The sequence below is a fragment of the Mustela nigripes genome, chromosome 15 (genome assembly GCF_022355385.1).
Source record: "Mustela nigripes isolate SB6536 chromosome 15, MUSNIG.SB6536, whole genome shotgun sequence".
Classification (NCBI taxonomy): domain Eukaryota; kingdom Metazoa; phylum Chordata; class Mammalia; order Carnivora; family Mustelidae; genus Mustela; species Mustela nigripes.
Window position 1 is genome coordinate 55,125,148 of NC_081571.1, and position 16,487 is coordinate 55,141,634.

General features: G+C 36.2%; 1 protein-coding gene across 7 annotated transcripts in view; it reads left to right on the forward strand.

The window, feature by feature from the left end:
• The window catches only part of SCEL (sciellin), a 324,048-nt gene extending 314,036 nt beyond the window's left edge, over positions 1–10,012 (forward strand). For all 7 annotated transcript variants that reach the window (XM_059377692.1, XM_059377693.1, XM_059377691.1 and 4 more), the window contains 4 exons: positions 1,386–1,460; positions 5,124–5,232; positions 7,484–7,586; positions 9,035–10,012. In XM_059377692.1, coding sequence (XP_059233675.1) covers positions 1,386–1,460; positions 5,124–5,232; positions 7,484–7,586; positions 9,035–9,051 — 304 coding nt within the window. In that variant the 3' untranslated portion in view covers positions 9,052–10,012. The remainder of the gene's footprint in view (positions 1–1,385; positions 1,461–5,123; positions 5,233–7,483; positions 7,587–9,034) is intronic.
• Positions 10,013–16,487: the final 6,475 nt, after the last annotated feature.

Here is a 16,487-nt window from a genome sequence, read left to right on the forward strand (position 1 = left end):
TTTTAGGAGATACACTCTGGCTCAAATTACAGAGAATTGGTATCTCCAAAAATCTGCTGCTTGGGGTGATGAATGTTGAGGAAAACATCAAACAAGGTCATTAATTCATAACTCATTCCATTTTAAGGAGTTCAAAAATAAGAATTAGCCTAACTGTGGGATAATATACTGATGGGGACTACAAATATGATCTATGTGACATATGTGTTAACCAGAGCCCATTTCAAAGAAGGGAGAGCATCTGTGGAGAAGGCTCCCTGAAAGGACTCAAGGAACTTCATTATATGTCAGGAAGTGGACAATTTTCCAAAAAAGGTTTTTCAAAGCACACATAAGTTACCTTGTAAAATGTAGCTTCAAGTTTGATTTTTCTGTCGAATCTAATTCTCCCTAAATTGTACACTGATGTTGCAGTATAGTGTGGAGATCCTGGCTTCAGATTTGGGATTGAATCTCTATCATTTACTAACCATGTAGTCTTGGCAAAAGATACTTAATTTCTTCACATCTCAGTTTCCTCATCAATAAAATGGGAGTAATAATATATGTATGTATCTTGCACAAATGTGTGCAAACTCTTACTTAGCATTGTGGGTTATGTATTCTGACAACAGTCTGCCTGTGGGCAGTTTGAAGGGAGAGAGAGATTTCCTATTTACAAATTTCAGGGGAAGATTGTGGAATTACCACTCACTGTATGAAGTAATAGCAATGTATTGCTTCCAGCCGTAATATACTCCAGGTAGCACAAGTACTGGGAAGCAATTATGAGCGGCCAGCTGGTTAGTGCATTGCCAGACTCCGTTTGTCTCCCGGAAAGACTGACATTTACAAACTGGGGCAGTCTGAGAAATGGAACAAAGAGACTTAAAATTACTTTTTTTTTTTTTTTTTGCTTTCATTCTGGACCATTCTTTTTTGGGTGTTTTCAAGTAAAAACAACATTTCTACCTATGAGTCTCTGCTTCCCTACCTGAATGGTGATGATTGTAGGTGCTTATACTGGTTCGTGTTTTGTGTATTTCCTTTTCTCTGTTACATTACATGTGGCTTCTTTTCGTAAATGAACAAGGGAGGGGCAAGTATAAATTTCATGAGAAACAGTAACTTCTTATCCCATTCACCCTTGTCCCTGTGCTCTTGCCCTATTCTCTGTTTACTTCAGTTGGTATGTCATCTTATGTCATCTTGGAGATGGCTTATGTGTTAGGTCTTCTCTGTATTAAAAAAAAAAAGACATTAGTACATGATGTTGGTAACATCACAGAGAAGAATAATAAGGCTGCATGAGGAGGTATGTGTGCTTTGTTATCTGCATATCGGTGTGTACAACAAGACTATGGAAATCACCCAATTCTCACATGTCCATGTGTGTTTGTTTTTAGTAAATCACTGAAGGATGGATATCAGGAGAATATCTCCGGAAAATACATACAAACTGTTTATTCAACTTCAGACAGGTGAGTTTGTCTGTATTTCCACACCTAAAAGTATGTATACACACATACTTACACGGACATATATACACTTATATAGACATATATGTGTGTATATACACTTTTAGAGATAATATATATTTTATTTATTTTACTGTATATGTATATATGTATGTATGCATACATATATGTTCATATATAATATTTTATATTCACATTTGATATATTTTTATTTTATATATATATATACTATTGAAATATGTGATTCTTGTTGTCCATTGTACTTAGAGATGGCACTCCTGACAGTTACTGTTGCATACGTGTACGAATCATACGTGTACGAATGGAACAATGTACAACAACCTCTGCATTCAGGAATTAATTCTTTGACTTCCTGGCTAATGCTGCTCTCTGATTTTGATGTACTTGATGTACTTGATTCCAACAGAGCTTTGCACACCTTCCAGCTTCTTCACAGACCAGCCCCTAGACTGTTGCTGATTCCCAGGAATTCCTGTTGATGTCACATTTTTAGTGTCTAGGCTTCATTGCATCACTTGACTATGCCCTCAACCCTCCCTTCTTCTGGTTTTCAAAACCCAGCTTACTTACCCACCGCTGCGTGGATATGGATATGCTGCTATGACCCACTCTGGGCCCACTCTCAGTTCTCAAGACAGGGGTTACAGTGCATATCAAGTTAGTTCTGGGAAAGAGACACCAGGCTTTTGCTGTTGGTGATCCTTTTTTACCATTTAATGTTCAGGGGGGCCCATAGACGATGCTTGTGAGAATAGAGCCTGCAGATTTCCAGTGGACAAAATGAAAATAATTAGCATTTCAACCCAACCACTGGAAACCAGCTATAGTGCAAATTTACAACATTCTATGAATGGTATTTCTTTATAGCAGAGGCTGGACATATGACTTATGAGGGTGAGGGCTTGTCTGATTTTTATGCACAGCCTCAGCCTGAAATGCAGTGTTTGGCACCCAGCAGGTACTCAGTAAATGTTTTCAGAAAAAGAAAACTAATGCTCTATTTGCTACAGAAAACACAGATAGGCCAGCCATCAAAATTATATCCTTCTTGTCTCTTTTATAAGATCTTGTAGTACTAGTCATCTTTCAAGTGTCTTGCCTTTAAGTCACACTGCCTTGAGGAATAAAGTCATCCCTGCAAGCGTTAGAACTACAAACACTGTCTAGATAACTAAAAACAAACAAATTTTAAAAAAACAAAGTTTGGTGTTTTTTTTTTTTTTTTCATAATGCTTTGAAAAAGGTCTTTGATTAACAGTATGATCTTAATAAGGACAATACCAACATCAGGGCTTTCCCTTGGCTCATATTGTTATTATTAACTTAAGGAAGGAAAACATTCTTCACAAAAGCATTGCTCTTAATGTGAAGAGTTTCAGTTCTGTTACTCAAGTGGTCCTTGAAATTTTATCTTAGTCCTCAGAGCAAAAGTCAGTTCTCTGCAAGACTAGCCAAGCAACTTTTTTTGTTGATTATTGTGTGAAATTAGCTGAATCCCCTGAGTTCTTATCTAAGCATTTCAATCCCATTTAAAGTGGCTTCCCCCTTTACAGGATAAAGACTAATTCCTTCGCACAATTATTTAAGGGCCTTTAGAACTTGCTCCTTCTGAATATTAACTGATGTTTAATGACTTCAGATACCCTCTTGGGTATATCCTGTTCACTCTGTTGAATTCCTTTCTCCTGCCCCTCTACACCTCGCCGAGCTCACCTTGAAGGCCCTCTGTCTTCAAGCTTTAACTCATGTGGCACTTTTTCCAGCAAGACCTCCCTGACTCCAGCCTGGGGAATAGTTGCTTCGTGGGCCACGGTCTCCTAATTCTCTCCATGTAGCCATAATACGCTGTGATCATTGAATCATACACTTGGCTGCCCTCATGAAAAGAAGGAGACCATTTCACTCTTCTTTATATTCCCAGCTCCTCCCTCAGTGCCTCTGGAATGGAAGTAGAATAGAGAGTGCCTGTTTTCTACTCTTCAAGAGCTGCAGTCTTACAGGGGAAATTTATATGTGTGTGTACATATGTATGTATGTATATGAATTATCCATAGGAAAGTACTTGCCAGAAATATATACCCAAGTACCTTTAGAGTTAATTGAAAGATGAAAATATTTATTGATATACATAAGGACTAGGAAGACATGGCTTAGAATGACCGAAAGTATAAAATTGGACAATATTCTTCTACTTGAATCTTCTCTCCTACCTCCTTCTTCTAACCATTTTCCCTCCTCTCTGCTTCTGGTCCTGGGCTTGATCCTAGGATCAAGGCTCCCAGGCATGCCTAGTTCACTTTTCCACAGGGAGTCTGAGAGTCTTTGTGGGCAGGCCTAGGTAGCACAGGGACTCTAGGGCCACTCTGCCTTCACTCAAATCCTGCTGCTGCCACTCAGCTAGCTGCATGACTGGAACAAATTTCTTACCCTTCTGTGCTTTAGTTTCTTCTTCTGTAAGTTGATGTAAAAATAGTAGTACCTGCTTTTCAAGACATGTGGTGAAAAATAAATGAGTTTAAGTGAGCCAAGTGCATGGAAAGCGCACTGCCCGCATAAAGCCGATTAGCACTCTATAAGTATTGGTTATTTAAAAAAATATATTATTTTAGAGAGAGAGCACACATGAAAAAGGGGAAGGGTGGAAGGGAGGGGCAGAGGGAGTCAAGCAGGCTCCACGTTGAGAACGGAGCCCAAAGTGGGGCTCAGTCTCACGACCCTGAGATCGTGACATGGGTTAACACCAAGAGTCAGATGCTTAACTGCCTGAGCCCTCCAGGTACCCAGTATTGGATATTTTTATTTTACCACCCCATTGTGTATTCTACTGTGGAAATTTCAGGCCTGCCTGAAACTAATAAACTTTGTGAGGTGCTATGTAAGACAGTTCTAGTACCTTCCCAAAGGAAAAGAATTGCAGAGCTGTTGGCCTTCTGTAAGGTGCTGACCCGAGGTCTTTGGGACTTGCTGATCGTATCTGTGGTTCATGTTATTGGACACTATTTTTTGAAAATAAATAACAAAACTCTTTTCCTCATCAAATATGTGGGTTATTTCTGATTGGAGAACATAAATTTGGTCATGAAAGCTAGCCCTGTATTCTGAGTCTTAAAAGACACCAAGAGATTATAGGAGTTGTAGGAGAGCATTTTGGGGACTCTAGACCCTGGAGTCTGGGGTAATACGGACCCAACATTTGTGAATTTACCAAAATATTTTTGAGTGGATTTATATTTTTATCCTATTGAATGTTTCAAGACCTAAAATTTTATATTAATCTACTGTATAATTTTTTCTATGATATATGCAAATTAATAATTCAAAACCTCTTCTAGCTTCAAGGGGTACTCATGACCTAGTTCAATTAGGAAACTGTAAACATCTTTGCCCTGCCCAGATGCACCCTTGATTGCTAATGAATTAATAATTTGAGACTTTCCTTCATGTTAATTCTTTGATGTCATTTTGAGGTAACTAGAAGAATCAAACCTATCAATAGAATAAGTAAGTCCCAAAATTTCCTTGATTTTCACACAATTTCCTAAAGTATCAACAAAATTAACATATTGCTTCTACATGACTTTATGGGGAAAACATCCCTCTCTTGCATGATGACAAATGTATTTGTAATTCCTTACATCCCTATAGGTCTGTCATTGAAAGAGATATGTGTACTTATTGCTGGAAACCTTTGGGCACAGAAACAAAAATGATTTTAGATGAATTACAAATTTGCTGCCATTCCACTTGCTTCAAGGTAAGGACATGTTTATTATAGTTAATGAAATATAAAACTGCATAATGATGGCTGGAATCAAAATAATTATTTAATGAAATACATGAGATGAAGTTAAAGCCTTCAGAAACACTCTCATCCACATTAATAATGCACTACTTAAATATTTCGCAGAGTTCTGCAGCCTGAACCTCAAAGGTTTATAATTACTATCTTGGCTTTAGGCTTAGAGTTGATTACTGACACATTTATTACTCTTACCCTAGAGATTTAAATCTGTAAAAATATAAACACTTGTCCTCTTTATAAAAGCTTTTGCAACATTTTAATGAATCATGCGTTGCATAAAAAAGTCACAAAATCCAAAAAGAAAAAGAAATTGTTGAGAAGAAACCTAGTAACTTTTTACATGAGGCATGTGGTTAGGACTGATAAGCTTAATAGTTGAAACTCAGTCTGCTTTTGAGAACATGGTTAGTTATAACTAATTGTGGCTTAGTGTAATAAAAATAAAGCTTATGCAGAAGAATGCTTCAGCTTGTGCTCATTTGCCATTTCTTTTGCTTCTCACAATAATATTGGGTAGGTCAACATGACAGTTGTTGGTGTAATTTGATGAGCACTGGATTGGGAGTCTGAAGGCCTGAGTACAAGTTCTCACTTCACAAGCTGTGACTGTCATTTTGGACCAGCCCCTAAATAGCTTGGCTTCAGTTTCCTTTTCTGTTAAATGAGGTAGCTGACTAGACTAGTGGTTCTCAACTTGGCTGTACATTATCATCACCTGGGGGCAGTTAGGAGAAAAATAGACTGCTTAGGACCAGCCCCAGTTAAATAAAAAACTCTCAAAGATTCCTGGGCATTGGTATTTTTAAAAGCTCCTTGGATAGATCCAAGGGCCACCAGTTTAAGAATCATTTGCCTAAATCCAAGTGTCCTTTCTGTGCTGACCTTCTGTGGTTGATATAAATTACCTAATGTGGTCAAGCACCTGTAATTCTTTAGACAACTGATTGCTTCTCCTTAAATTTGCTTTTAGACAGTGACACATAGCAATCAGATATATGATGCCTCATTTTGAGAAGAAAAGTCAAATTTTAGGCCACAATTTATAGAATTCCATATAAAATAAAATGTGAAATTTGCACAATTAATTATGGGAAAATGAAATTTCCTTTTAGTTATGAAAATTTACTCAATAAAACAAAAGTTAGTCCACATTATCTTTATTGAAAGTTATTATGCAGAAAACTTTAAAATAAAATAATTCTCCCATTTATTTTTTGTAAATAACAATAATTTCCATTGATTATATATTTTTAAAAGATTTTATTTATTTATTTGACAGGAAGAGAGAGGTCGCAAGTAGGCAGAGAGGCAGGCTGGGGGTGGGGTGGGTAGAGGGAAGCAGGCTCCCTGCTGAGCAGAGAGCACGATACAGGCCTCAATCCCAGGACCCTGAGATCATGACCTGAGCCGAAAACAGAGGCTTAACCCACTGAGCCACCCAGGTGCCCCATTTATTGTATTTTGGATGATTTATTTCCATTTTTGGTTTAATTATAAAATACTACTGAGAATAAAAATGTCGCCACACTCCTCGGAAAAGAGGTATTGCTCTTATAGCCATGATAATAGAGAACCACCTGGACTTGTTTAAGCATGCTGAATTGATCAATGACAATTTGCTGCAGTGAACTCACCTCTGAAAGCCATCTAATCAGTAATAGCCTCATGCCTGAAAGTCAGCCATCCAGCAGTGAACTTGTTTCCAAAGAACACGGGTCAACATTTTTCGGCCTCCATAACCAACACAATGCAAAACAAACTGTTCCCTAAAGCCTATTTAAGATCACAGGTCTGTTTTGTCCAGTGAGACTCTAAGCAGACAACATAATTCATCCTTAGCAAGCCAGCGATACGCTTTGTGCTTTTGTTTGAGATATTGAGTGGTGATCTTGCTATTGACATTAACCCATTTTTGAAAAATTATATCTACTCTATTGTGAGTTAAATGGAAGTTCCGGTGCTAATATGCCCTGAAATGCACATTTTCAGAGTAGCGAGATGTCATAAGAGTTTGTTTGAAAAGTTCAATGTTTGGATCCTGGACAAGTACATTCTCACAATCCCTGAGGGTTCTCTTTCATCTGAGTGTTACTGTGTAGGACCGTGCTGAATGAAGTGAAAGGGCTTTTCTATCCTGTTGCACTAAGAATCTAGACACCATGCATAATACATGTTAACTTCATATATCTTTTTTTTTTTAAAGTGTGAAATATGCCAACAGCCTTTGGAAAACCTACAAGCAGGTGACAGTATTTGGATTTATAGACGGACAATACACTGTGAACCTTGCTACTCTAAAGTTATGGGTAAGTGTTAAGCACTTTAAGAAATGATCACTTTTACAAATAATAATGAGCACTTGATGTTGAAAATGTAAAGTAAATAAAGTAAAAAATACTTAAATAAATAAAATAATAAAGTAAAAAAACATTTTATTAATTATACTTAGCTAAGAATTCAGCTGAAGGTAGTTACACTATCATAGTGTTTTAAAGTATATAATCTGTCAACATGTATTATTGTTGCCTGATATCAGACCAGGCATAATATAACTAAATAATGAAGCCACTTAATTTGGGAAGTTTTTTTATTTTTTCCAAACAAAAATAAAGATCTTCTTTGTTCAAATAATTTCTTGTCTTGAAGTCCATTTCTGTGAATGACCTTTTATTTTTGCACTGAAATATAATTTTGTACCTAATTTGGTTATTACACAAATCCTTTAATGTTATTTTTAAATGCAAGGTTTAGAGCTAGTTCTATATAATTTTATATTAATATAGCATCTAAGTATTTTTTAATGTGCTCTTAATTGTCATAAATGATATGAAAAGAAAACACTAAGGACTAGCATTTTTAACTCATTTTCTTTAAACTGTGAAAACTGTAAAAGTTGATCTTAAAGTTATGTACAATGTACACTAAGATAGTAAAATAAAATCCTATGAAACTTGAGTAGTTTTTAATAACCAGTGTCAGCATTTTATTTTTTAATTTAATGGTACATAGAATAACCAAGGTGATATTGGATACCAGGACAACAGCCCTACATGGGGGCAAGTTCCCTGACATCTTACTGGTGTGGTAAATAAAAGAGGAGCATGTGGGATTCTTCCATGGGATCCAAAATATGGAATTTAATGACAAATGTGTGACATTAATGAGGTACTGGGAGGCTGCATCTGGAAAATGTTCTGAGAAATACTCAGAAACCCACGTTCCATCAGGCTGCAGTATCAATTATAAGAACAAACCTAATTATATTCACACTTTGCTTTCTATTTCCTGCTTTCCCCAGCCAGTTTCCATATTCTGTTTTCTTCCTAATTTAGCAGACTTATTATGATCCAGTATTGTATCAAAGGCCTTGGTGTGCATGGTGACAATCTGAAACTTTCAGTCTTCTAGAAATCCATGACATGGATTGGGAGATATGGTTACCAGAAGACTCAGAAATCTTTGTATCTTCCTCCCTGTCTAGGTGCACTCCACAGGCATTGCCTTTTTTATAGTATGTATCAGTTGTCAAGACACGACTCTCAAGACATCTCATAAGTACAAATACCAGGCATTGGTAACTTTGTGTTTATGGTGTCTGACCAAAAGCCATAGTAATGAATGCAGTAGAAAGAAAACATTGAATGCTTAACCCACCACTACCCCGCCAATGATAGTTATTTAACATTTTTTAATTGTAGGCTTATGTTTGTACTGAAGTTGTATTTCTAACTGTTATTTTCTTTCAAATTTTCAGCAAAGTGGATTCAATAATTCTGGCACATGGAAATCAAGAGAAAAGCGTACATTAAGAAGTTACAATTTTATTTTAAGAATATTTCATCTGGAAAAGCATTTACACTGAAGATTGACTCTTGTATCTAACAATTCTGCTATTGCACAAATAATCTAATTGCCTTCAATAAGGTCATATACAAAAAGGAAACCATCTGGTGTCTGGCTAGATTTAGCCATGAAAAATTCAAGAGGTTCCAGCTACCAGTGTCCAAGGAATGATTGTTCTGAGGGCAGTGAGCTGTGTCAACCTTAACTAGGTCCATGTCTGTCCCCTATGTGTGTGTGGACATTGTGGTTGCTGTTATAGAAGAGTTTCCTTTTTCTCATCTTTGTTTCCCTAAGGATTTGGATTTACAGACATTATTGACATCCTGACAAACTGTCAAAAAAGCAAAATATGTTTCTTTTATGCTCAAAAGAAATGTTGATAGAAATTTTTTAGGAAGTTTGGCAGAAAGATGTTTCATATAAAGTTGTATGAACCTCAGAGAATCACTTGACCCTTCCAAACAAAATGATTTCTAGGGTCCCTTTCTGCTCCCCAAATTATCTGATTCTAAAGCAAGTGTTGTTTTCTTCTCAAAACTACAATTGAATATGTGTTTGTTAAGCATATTGAACTAAATAGTACATTCTAAACAATTTGATGTTATCCTTCAATTTGCCAGAGATATAATTTTTATAGAATGTTTTAAAAATAGACATGGATTTATGGATAATGGGAAAAAAATCACATGATGTGGATAGTTTACATATGATAAATTGTTCAATTTTCTTTGCATGTATTTCAAAATCCCGGTATATGAATAATCTCTGAGAAATAATGGTTGTGGATTACAAAGACATGTTCTTCTGCTTGTTGCATATCTATTCATACTACATAGCACTTTACAGCTACAGACAGCATATAAATAAAAATAAAATGAATTACCAGTTACACAGAATCTTTTTGTGGAATGTCTATAAATATTCACTGACTTTGATGTCATCAGTTACAGAGATCACAATTTATTATATTCTATGCCATACTGGTTAACTTAATTCTTTAACTACTTGAACTATAGTTTTTATTTTATTATTATTATTATTATTATTATTTTGAGAGAGAGAGAGAGAGAGAGAGAGAGAGAAGCACAGTGGGGGAGGGGCAGAGGAAGAGAGAAAATCCCGAGCAGGCTCCATGGCCTGCGCCTATCCTGACACAGAGCTCCATCTCAAAACCCTGAGATCATGATCTGAGCTGAAATCAAGAGTGGGGTTGCTTAACTGACTGAGCCACCCAGGGACCCCACAGCATTTATTTTTTAAGAGCTTTTTCTTGAGGAATTGAAAATTCAATAATCTTATATGAGGATCTAGTATATTTGTGAGAAATTGTTCTTATAAACTATGTTATGTGCACATAGAACTGCTTTCTCAAAGGAAGGCATACAGAACATTGAAGAGAGGATGGAATTTTAGGGAAGCCTAAGGTAGTTGTGAAAAACGGACATCAATTAGGGAGATTAAATGATCATCATATATTTTCCAAATGTTGATAAATTTAAAGAATTATTCTTCTGTGTAATGATATCAGCATCTGTTCCTCTTAGAGACTGGTCTGCAAAGTGTTAAATACAAAACCCTTATCAAAACACAGCAATGTATAATTGTCCTATGGAGAGGAAGCCAAAAAAAAACAATTAATAATAATTTGATATTCATTAATTCATGCTTGATGAGAAGCAGTGGTAATTGGGCCATGTGTTTTATTGTTCTTTTATTACATGCTATCAGAGTGGATCAAAAGAAATAATTTTCTTAGGGTTGGAATTTGTGGCAGAAAAGGATGGATGGAAGAGTATCCCTCCCTTTTATATAAAGTCTATTAACATCTCAATGCCTTTGTAGTAATTAAAAATCATTTGAACATCATTTTAGAAGTATTCTAATTTCTAATGCTGCATTTAAAAAAACTTAAAAGAAACATATTTCTCACTTTTCTGTAGCTGTTTAATGGACCCTTCCTTCTATAATAATGTATTAAATTAAACCAAAAACTGTTGTAAAAATGGAAAGAATACAGAGTGGAGAGAGCAAGGCTTTGAATTCACTAAGACCACTTCATTATGTCTGGGTTTATTTGCACCATCAGAATACAGATTTCTAAGACGATTTGGAAGGTTATAGTTTTTTTTGTTTTGGGGTTTTTTTTTTTTTTTTTTTTGGGCAGCAAATTAATTGTGTTATAACTGCTATACTTTTCCTGGGCACGATTGCCTAAATCTCAAACACCAGGTCCTGAATTCTATTGCTAATTAAGAGATGCTTCTGAAAAGAATGGCTGCAACATAGCAATATCCTTCTAAAAAAGCAAAATGGAAGAAATATAATAATCTCAGAAATAGGATTTGTTAAGATAGTATTCTTTCTTTTAATAAGGCTAAGAAATAAAAACATAGTCAGGAACTAACTTGTACACCCTAATTGTTTGATTGCAACTACTCCTGTCCTTAAATATGAGTGATGTTATGGTCCAGCACTTGCTGTCAGTGTGGTCTCTGACTTGTCTACTACCATAGAAAATCATGAGTGTTTGGAACATTTTCCTATGTGGCTTGATTCAGAGTTCTACCAAAACAAGTGACTGTTTGGTCTATATTATGGCAAACTGACAATGCCGATGTTGATTTTTATTTATAAGTGTGTGTCCTACTGAATTTACTGGTTATTTTGTAACAATGTAAATAAGTTAGTTTTAGAATTCTACCTATTCAGTACTCAGCATTTCCCAGGGGCCCCCCTAAATGTCTCCTTTAACTTGGGGCATGCCCTTTCCCCTGTGGTCCTATTCATTACTTAAAATGTGAGATTCAGGGGTGCCTGGCTGGCCCAGTTAGTAGATCATGCAATTTTTGATCTTGGGGTTGCAAGTTCAAGCCCTATGTTGGGGATAGATTTCACTTAATAAAAAAAAGTTTTAAATAAAAATAAAATGTGAGATTTAGAACACTTAGAACATGTACCCTACCAGCTCCAACATTGCATGGATCTGTGAACCTGCTGCTTGCCTCATTCTGAGATAATCTCTTTCATTAGATGCCTACAGGTTGTTGAATGTTTTATATTTTTATTTTTTCTTTATGTCTATGGACTTGATGGTGGTGGTGGTTTTCGGTTTTGCTTTTTTGTTGTGTTTTTTTTTCTTTTTTTTTTTTTTGAGATTTTATTTATTTATTTGAGAGAGAGAGAGTGCAGGTGAGAGGAAGAGGGAGAGAGAATCTGAAGCAGACTTTGCACTGAACACAGAGCCAATGTGGAGCTCGATCCTACAACTGCGAGATCATAACCTGAGCCAAAACCAAGAATTGGATGCTTAACCAACTGAGATACCCAGGTACCCCTTGTTTTTGTTTCTTAAGATTCCACATATAAGAGAGATCATTTTGTGTTTGTTGTTCTCTGACTTACTTCACTTAGCACTGACCTTAAGATCCATCTGTGTTGTTGCAAATTGCAATTTTATTTTCTTTGAATACACACCAAGAAGTAGAATTGCTGGATTATGGGGCAGTTTGATTTATGTATTTATGTATTTATTTATTATTCAAGAGGCAGGGTAAGGGAGGGGTGAATGGAGAGGGAGAGAGAGAGAGAGAGAGAATATCAAGCAGACTATCCCCTGAGCACAGAGCCTGATGCAGAGCTCAATCTCGTGACCCTGAGAACATGACGTAAGCTAAAACCAAGAGTTGGACACTTAACTGACTGAGCCACCCAAGGAGAACTATAAGGTAGTTCTCTTTTTATTCTTTAGATTTTATTTATTTGAGAGAGAGAAAGAAAGAAGGTGGTAGGGGAGAGACAGAGGGAGAGGGAGAGAGAAACTCAAGCAGACTCCTGGTGAGTGTGGAGCCTGCCACAGGGCTTGATCTCATTGCTGAGATCACAACGTAAGCAGAAACAAGAGGTGGACACTTAACCAACTGCACCATCCAGGTGCTCCTATTTTTTAATGTTTTGAGGAAACTCCATACTGTTTTCCACAGTGACTGCCCCAGTTTACGTTCCACCAACAGGAATTTCCTTTTCTCTGCAGTCTCATCCATAGTTGTTATTTCTTTTCTTCCTGATAATAGTCATTCTACCAGGTGTGAGGTGATATCTCATTGTGGTTATCTGGTATTTAAGAATGCAAAAGATTTTTGTGTATCAATTCTGTATCCTGCAACTTTACTGAATGAGTTTATTAGTTCTAACAGGATTTTTAGGGGTATTTTTGTTTGTTTGTTTTTTGTTTTTAGTTCTAACAGTTTTTTGATGGAGTCTCTATGGTTTTCTGTGTATAATATGTCATCTGCAAATAGTGACGTTTACTTCTTTCTAGTTTGGAGGCCTGTTATTTCTTTTTCTTGTACAATTGCTTTGGCTAGGACTTCCATTACTATGTAGAATGAAATTGGTGAGCTAGGCATCCTTGTCCTTTTCCTTATCTTAGAGGAAAAGCTCTCAGCTTTTACCATTGAGTATGATACAAGCTGTGCACTTACCATATATGGTCTTTATTACTTTCTCTCTATAGCCACTTTGTGGAGAGTTTTTATCATAAATGGATGTTGAATGTGTCAAATGCTTTCCTCCATCTATTGAAATGATCATATGATTTTTATCTTTAATTTTGTTAAGATGATATATCCCATCAATTTGTGGATGTTGTACTATCCTTGTGTCCCTGGAATAAATCCCACATGATCATGTATGATCCTTTTAATCTATTGTTGAATTCGGTTTGCTAATATTTTGTTGAGGATTGTTGCATCTATCATCAGCAGAGATATTGGCATATAAGTTTTGGCTCCTTGTCTGGTTTAGTATTAGGATAATAATGGCCTCATAAATGAGTTTGAAAGAGTTCTAGAAGAATTGGTATTAATTTTTCTTCAAATGTTTGGTAGAATTCACCAGTGAAGTCATCTGGTCCTGGACTTTTGTTTGTTAGAGGGTTTTTGATTACTGATTCAATCTTACTACTAATCAGTCTATTCAGATTTTTAAAATTTCATCTTGATTCCGTCTTTTTTTTAATGAAGATTTTATTTATTCATTTGACAGAGTGAGAGAGCACAAGCAGGGTGAGCAGCAGAGAGAGAGGGCTCCCTACTGAATTCACTCTTATTAGGTTGTATGTTTCTAGGATTTATCCATTTCTTCTAGGTTGTATAATTTGTTGATGTACTATTTTTCATAGTAGTCTCTTATGATTCTTTGTATTCCCGTGGTATCAGTGAAACATCTCCTTTTTCATTTCTGATTTAATTTATTTGAGTCCTCTTTCTTGGTGAGTCTAGCTGAAGGCTTGTCAATTTTTTCAAACAATTTTTCCTTATTCTCCACAAAGAATCAGCTCTTCATTTTACTGAATTTTTTTTCGATTCTCTTTTTAGTCCCATTTCATTTACTTCTGCTCTAATCTTTGTTATTTCTTTTCTTCTACTAACTTTGGACTTTGTTCTTTTTTCAGGTTCCTTAAGCTGTAATGTTAGATTGTTTATTTGAGACTTTTCTTGATTCTTAATGTAGGCATTTATCACTATGGACCTCCCTTTCAGAACTTTTTTGTTGCATCCCACAAACTTTGGTATACTACATTTCTATTGTTTGTCTCAAAGTGTTTTTAAATTTCTTTTGATTTCTCTTTGACCCATTAGTAGTTCAGTAGCATGTTGCTTCATCTCCACATATTTGTGAATTTTACTTTGTGTAATTAGTTTTTAGTTTCATACCATTGTGCTTGGAAAAGATGGTTGATATGATTTTCATCCTCTCAAACTTATTAAGGCTTGTTTCGTTGCCTAATCTACAATCTCTACTTGAATGTGTTCCATGTCCACTTAAAAAGAATGGGTATTCTTAAAAAAAAAAAAAAAAAAAAAAAAAAGATTTTATTTATTTATTTGAGAGAGAGAGAATGAGCACACAAGCCAGGGGGAGAGGCTGAGGGAGAAACAGACTCCTCTCTGAGCAGTAAGCCTGATGCAGGGCTCTATCTCAGGACCCTAGGACCACAACCTGAGCTGAAGGCAGAGGCTTTAACCCACTGAGCCACCCAGGCGCCCCAAGAATGGGTATTCTATTGCTTTTGAATGAAATGTTCTGTATATTTCTGTTAAGTCCTTCTGGTCTAACATACCATTTAAGGCAGATGTTTCCTTATTGATTTTCTGTCTGGATGATCTATCCATTGATGTAAGTGGGCCATTATAGTCCCCTGCTGTTATTGAATTGCTGTCTATTTCTCACTTTAGGTCTGTTCATATTTGCTTTATATATCCTGGTGCTCCTATGTTGACTGCATGAATATTTACATGTTATATCTTCTTGTACTTTAGAATTGTATGTTAGCTTTATCACAGTACAAATGTTTGGCACCATCTGAACTTTTTTTTTTTTTTAATTTTTTTTAAATGTCATGTTAGTCACCATACAGTATATCATTAGTTTTTGATGTAATGCTCTGAGATTCATTGTTTATGTATAACATCCAGTGCTCCATGTAATACAGGCCCTCCTTAATACCCATCACTGGGCTCACCCATCCCCCCCACTCTTCCTCCCCTCTAAAACCCTCAGTTTGTTTCTTGGAGTCTCCAGTCTCTCATACTCCCCTGTGGCTCTGCAATTTCCCTCCCTTCACTTTTCCCTTCCTTCTCCTGAGGTCCTCCATGCTATTCCTTTGGTTCCCCACAAGTAAGTGAATCCATATGATAATTGACTTCCTCTGCTTGACTTATTTCACTCAATATGATCTCTAGTCCCATCCATGTTGATACAAATGTTGGGTATTCATCCGTTCTGATGGATGAATAATATTCCACTGTATATATGGTCCACATCTTCTTTATACATTTGTCTGTCAGCTCTTTCCATAGTTTGGGTATTGTGGACATTTCTGCTCTGAACATTGAGGTGCTTGTGCCCCTTCTTTTCACTACATCTGTATCTTTAGGGTAAATAACCAGTAGTGCAATTGCAGGGACATAGTGTAGCTCTATTTTTAATTTTTTGAGAAACCTCCACACTGTTTTCCAAAGTGGCTGCACCAACTTGCATTCCCACCAACAGTGTAAGAGGTTTCCTCTTTCTCCACATCCTATGCAACATTTGTTGTTTCTTGCCTTGTTAGTTTTGGCCATTCTAACTGGTGTAAGGTGGTATCTTCTTGTAGTTTTGATTTGAATCTCCCTGATGGCTAGTGATGATGAACATATTTTCATGTGTCTGTTAGCCATTTGTAGGTCTTTATTGGAGAAGTCTATTCATGTCTTCTGTCCATTTTTTGACTTGATTATCTGTTTTTTGTGTGTTGAGTTTGAGGATATCAGCCCTTTGTAATGTCATTTGTGAATATCTTCTCATATTCTGGGGGGGGGCCT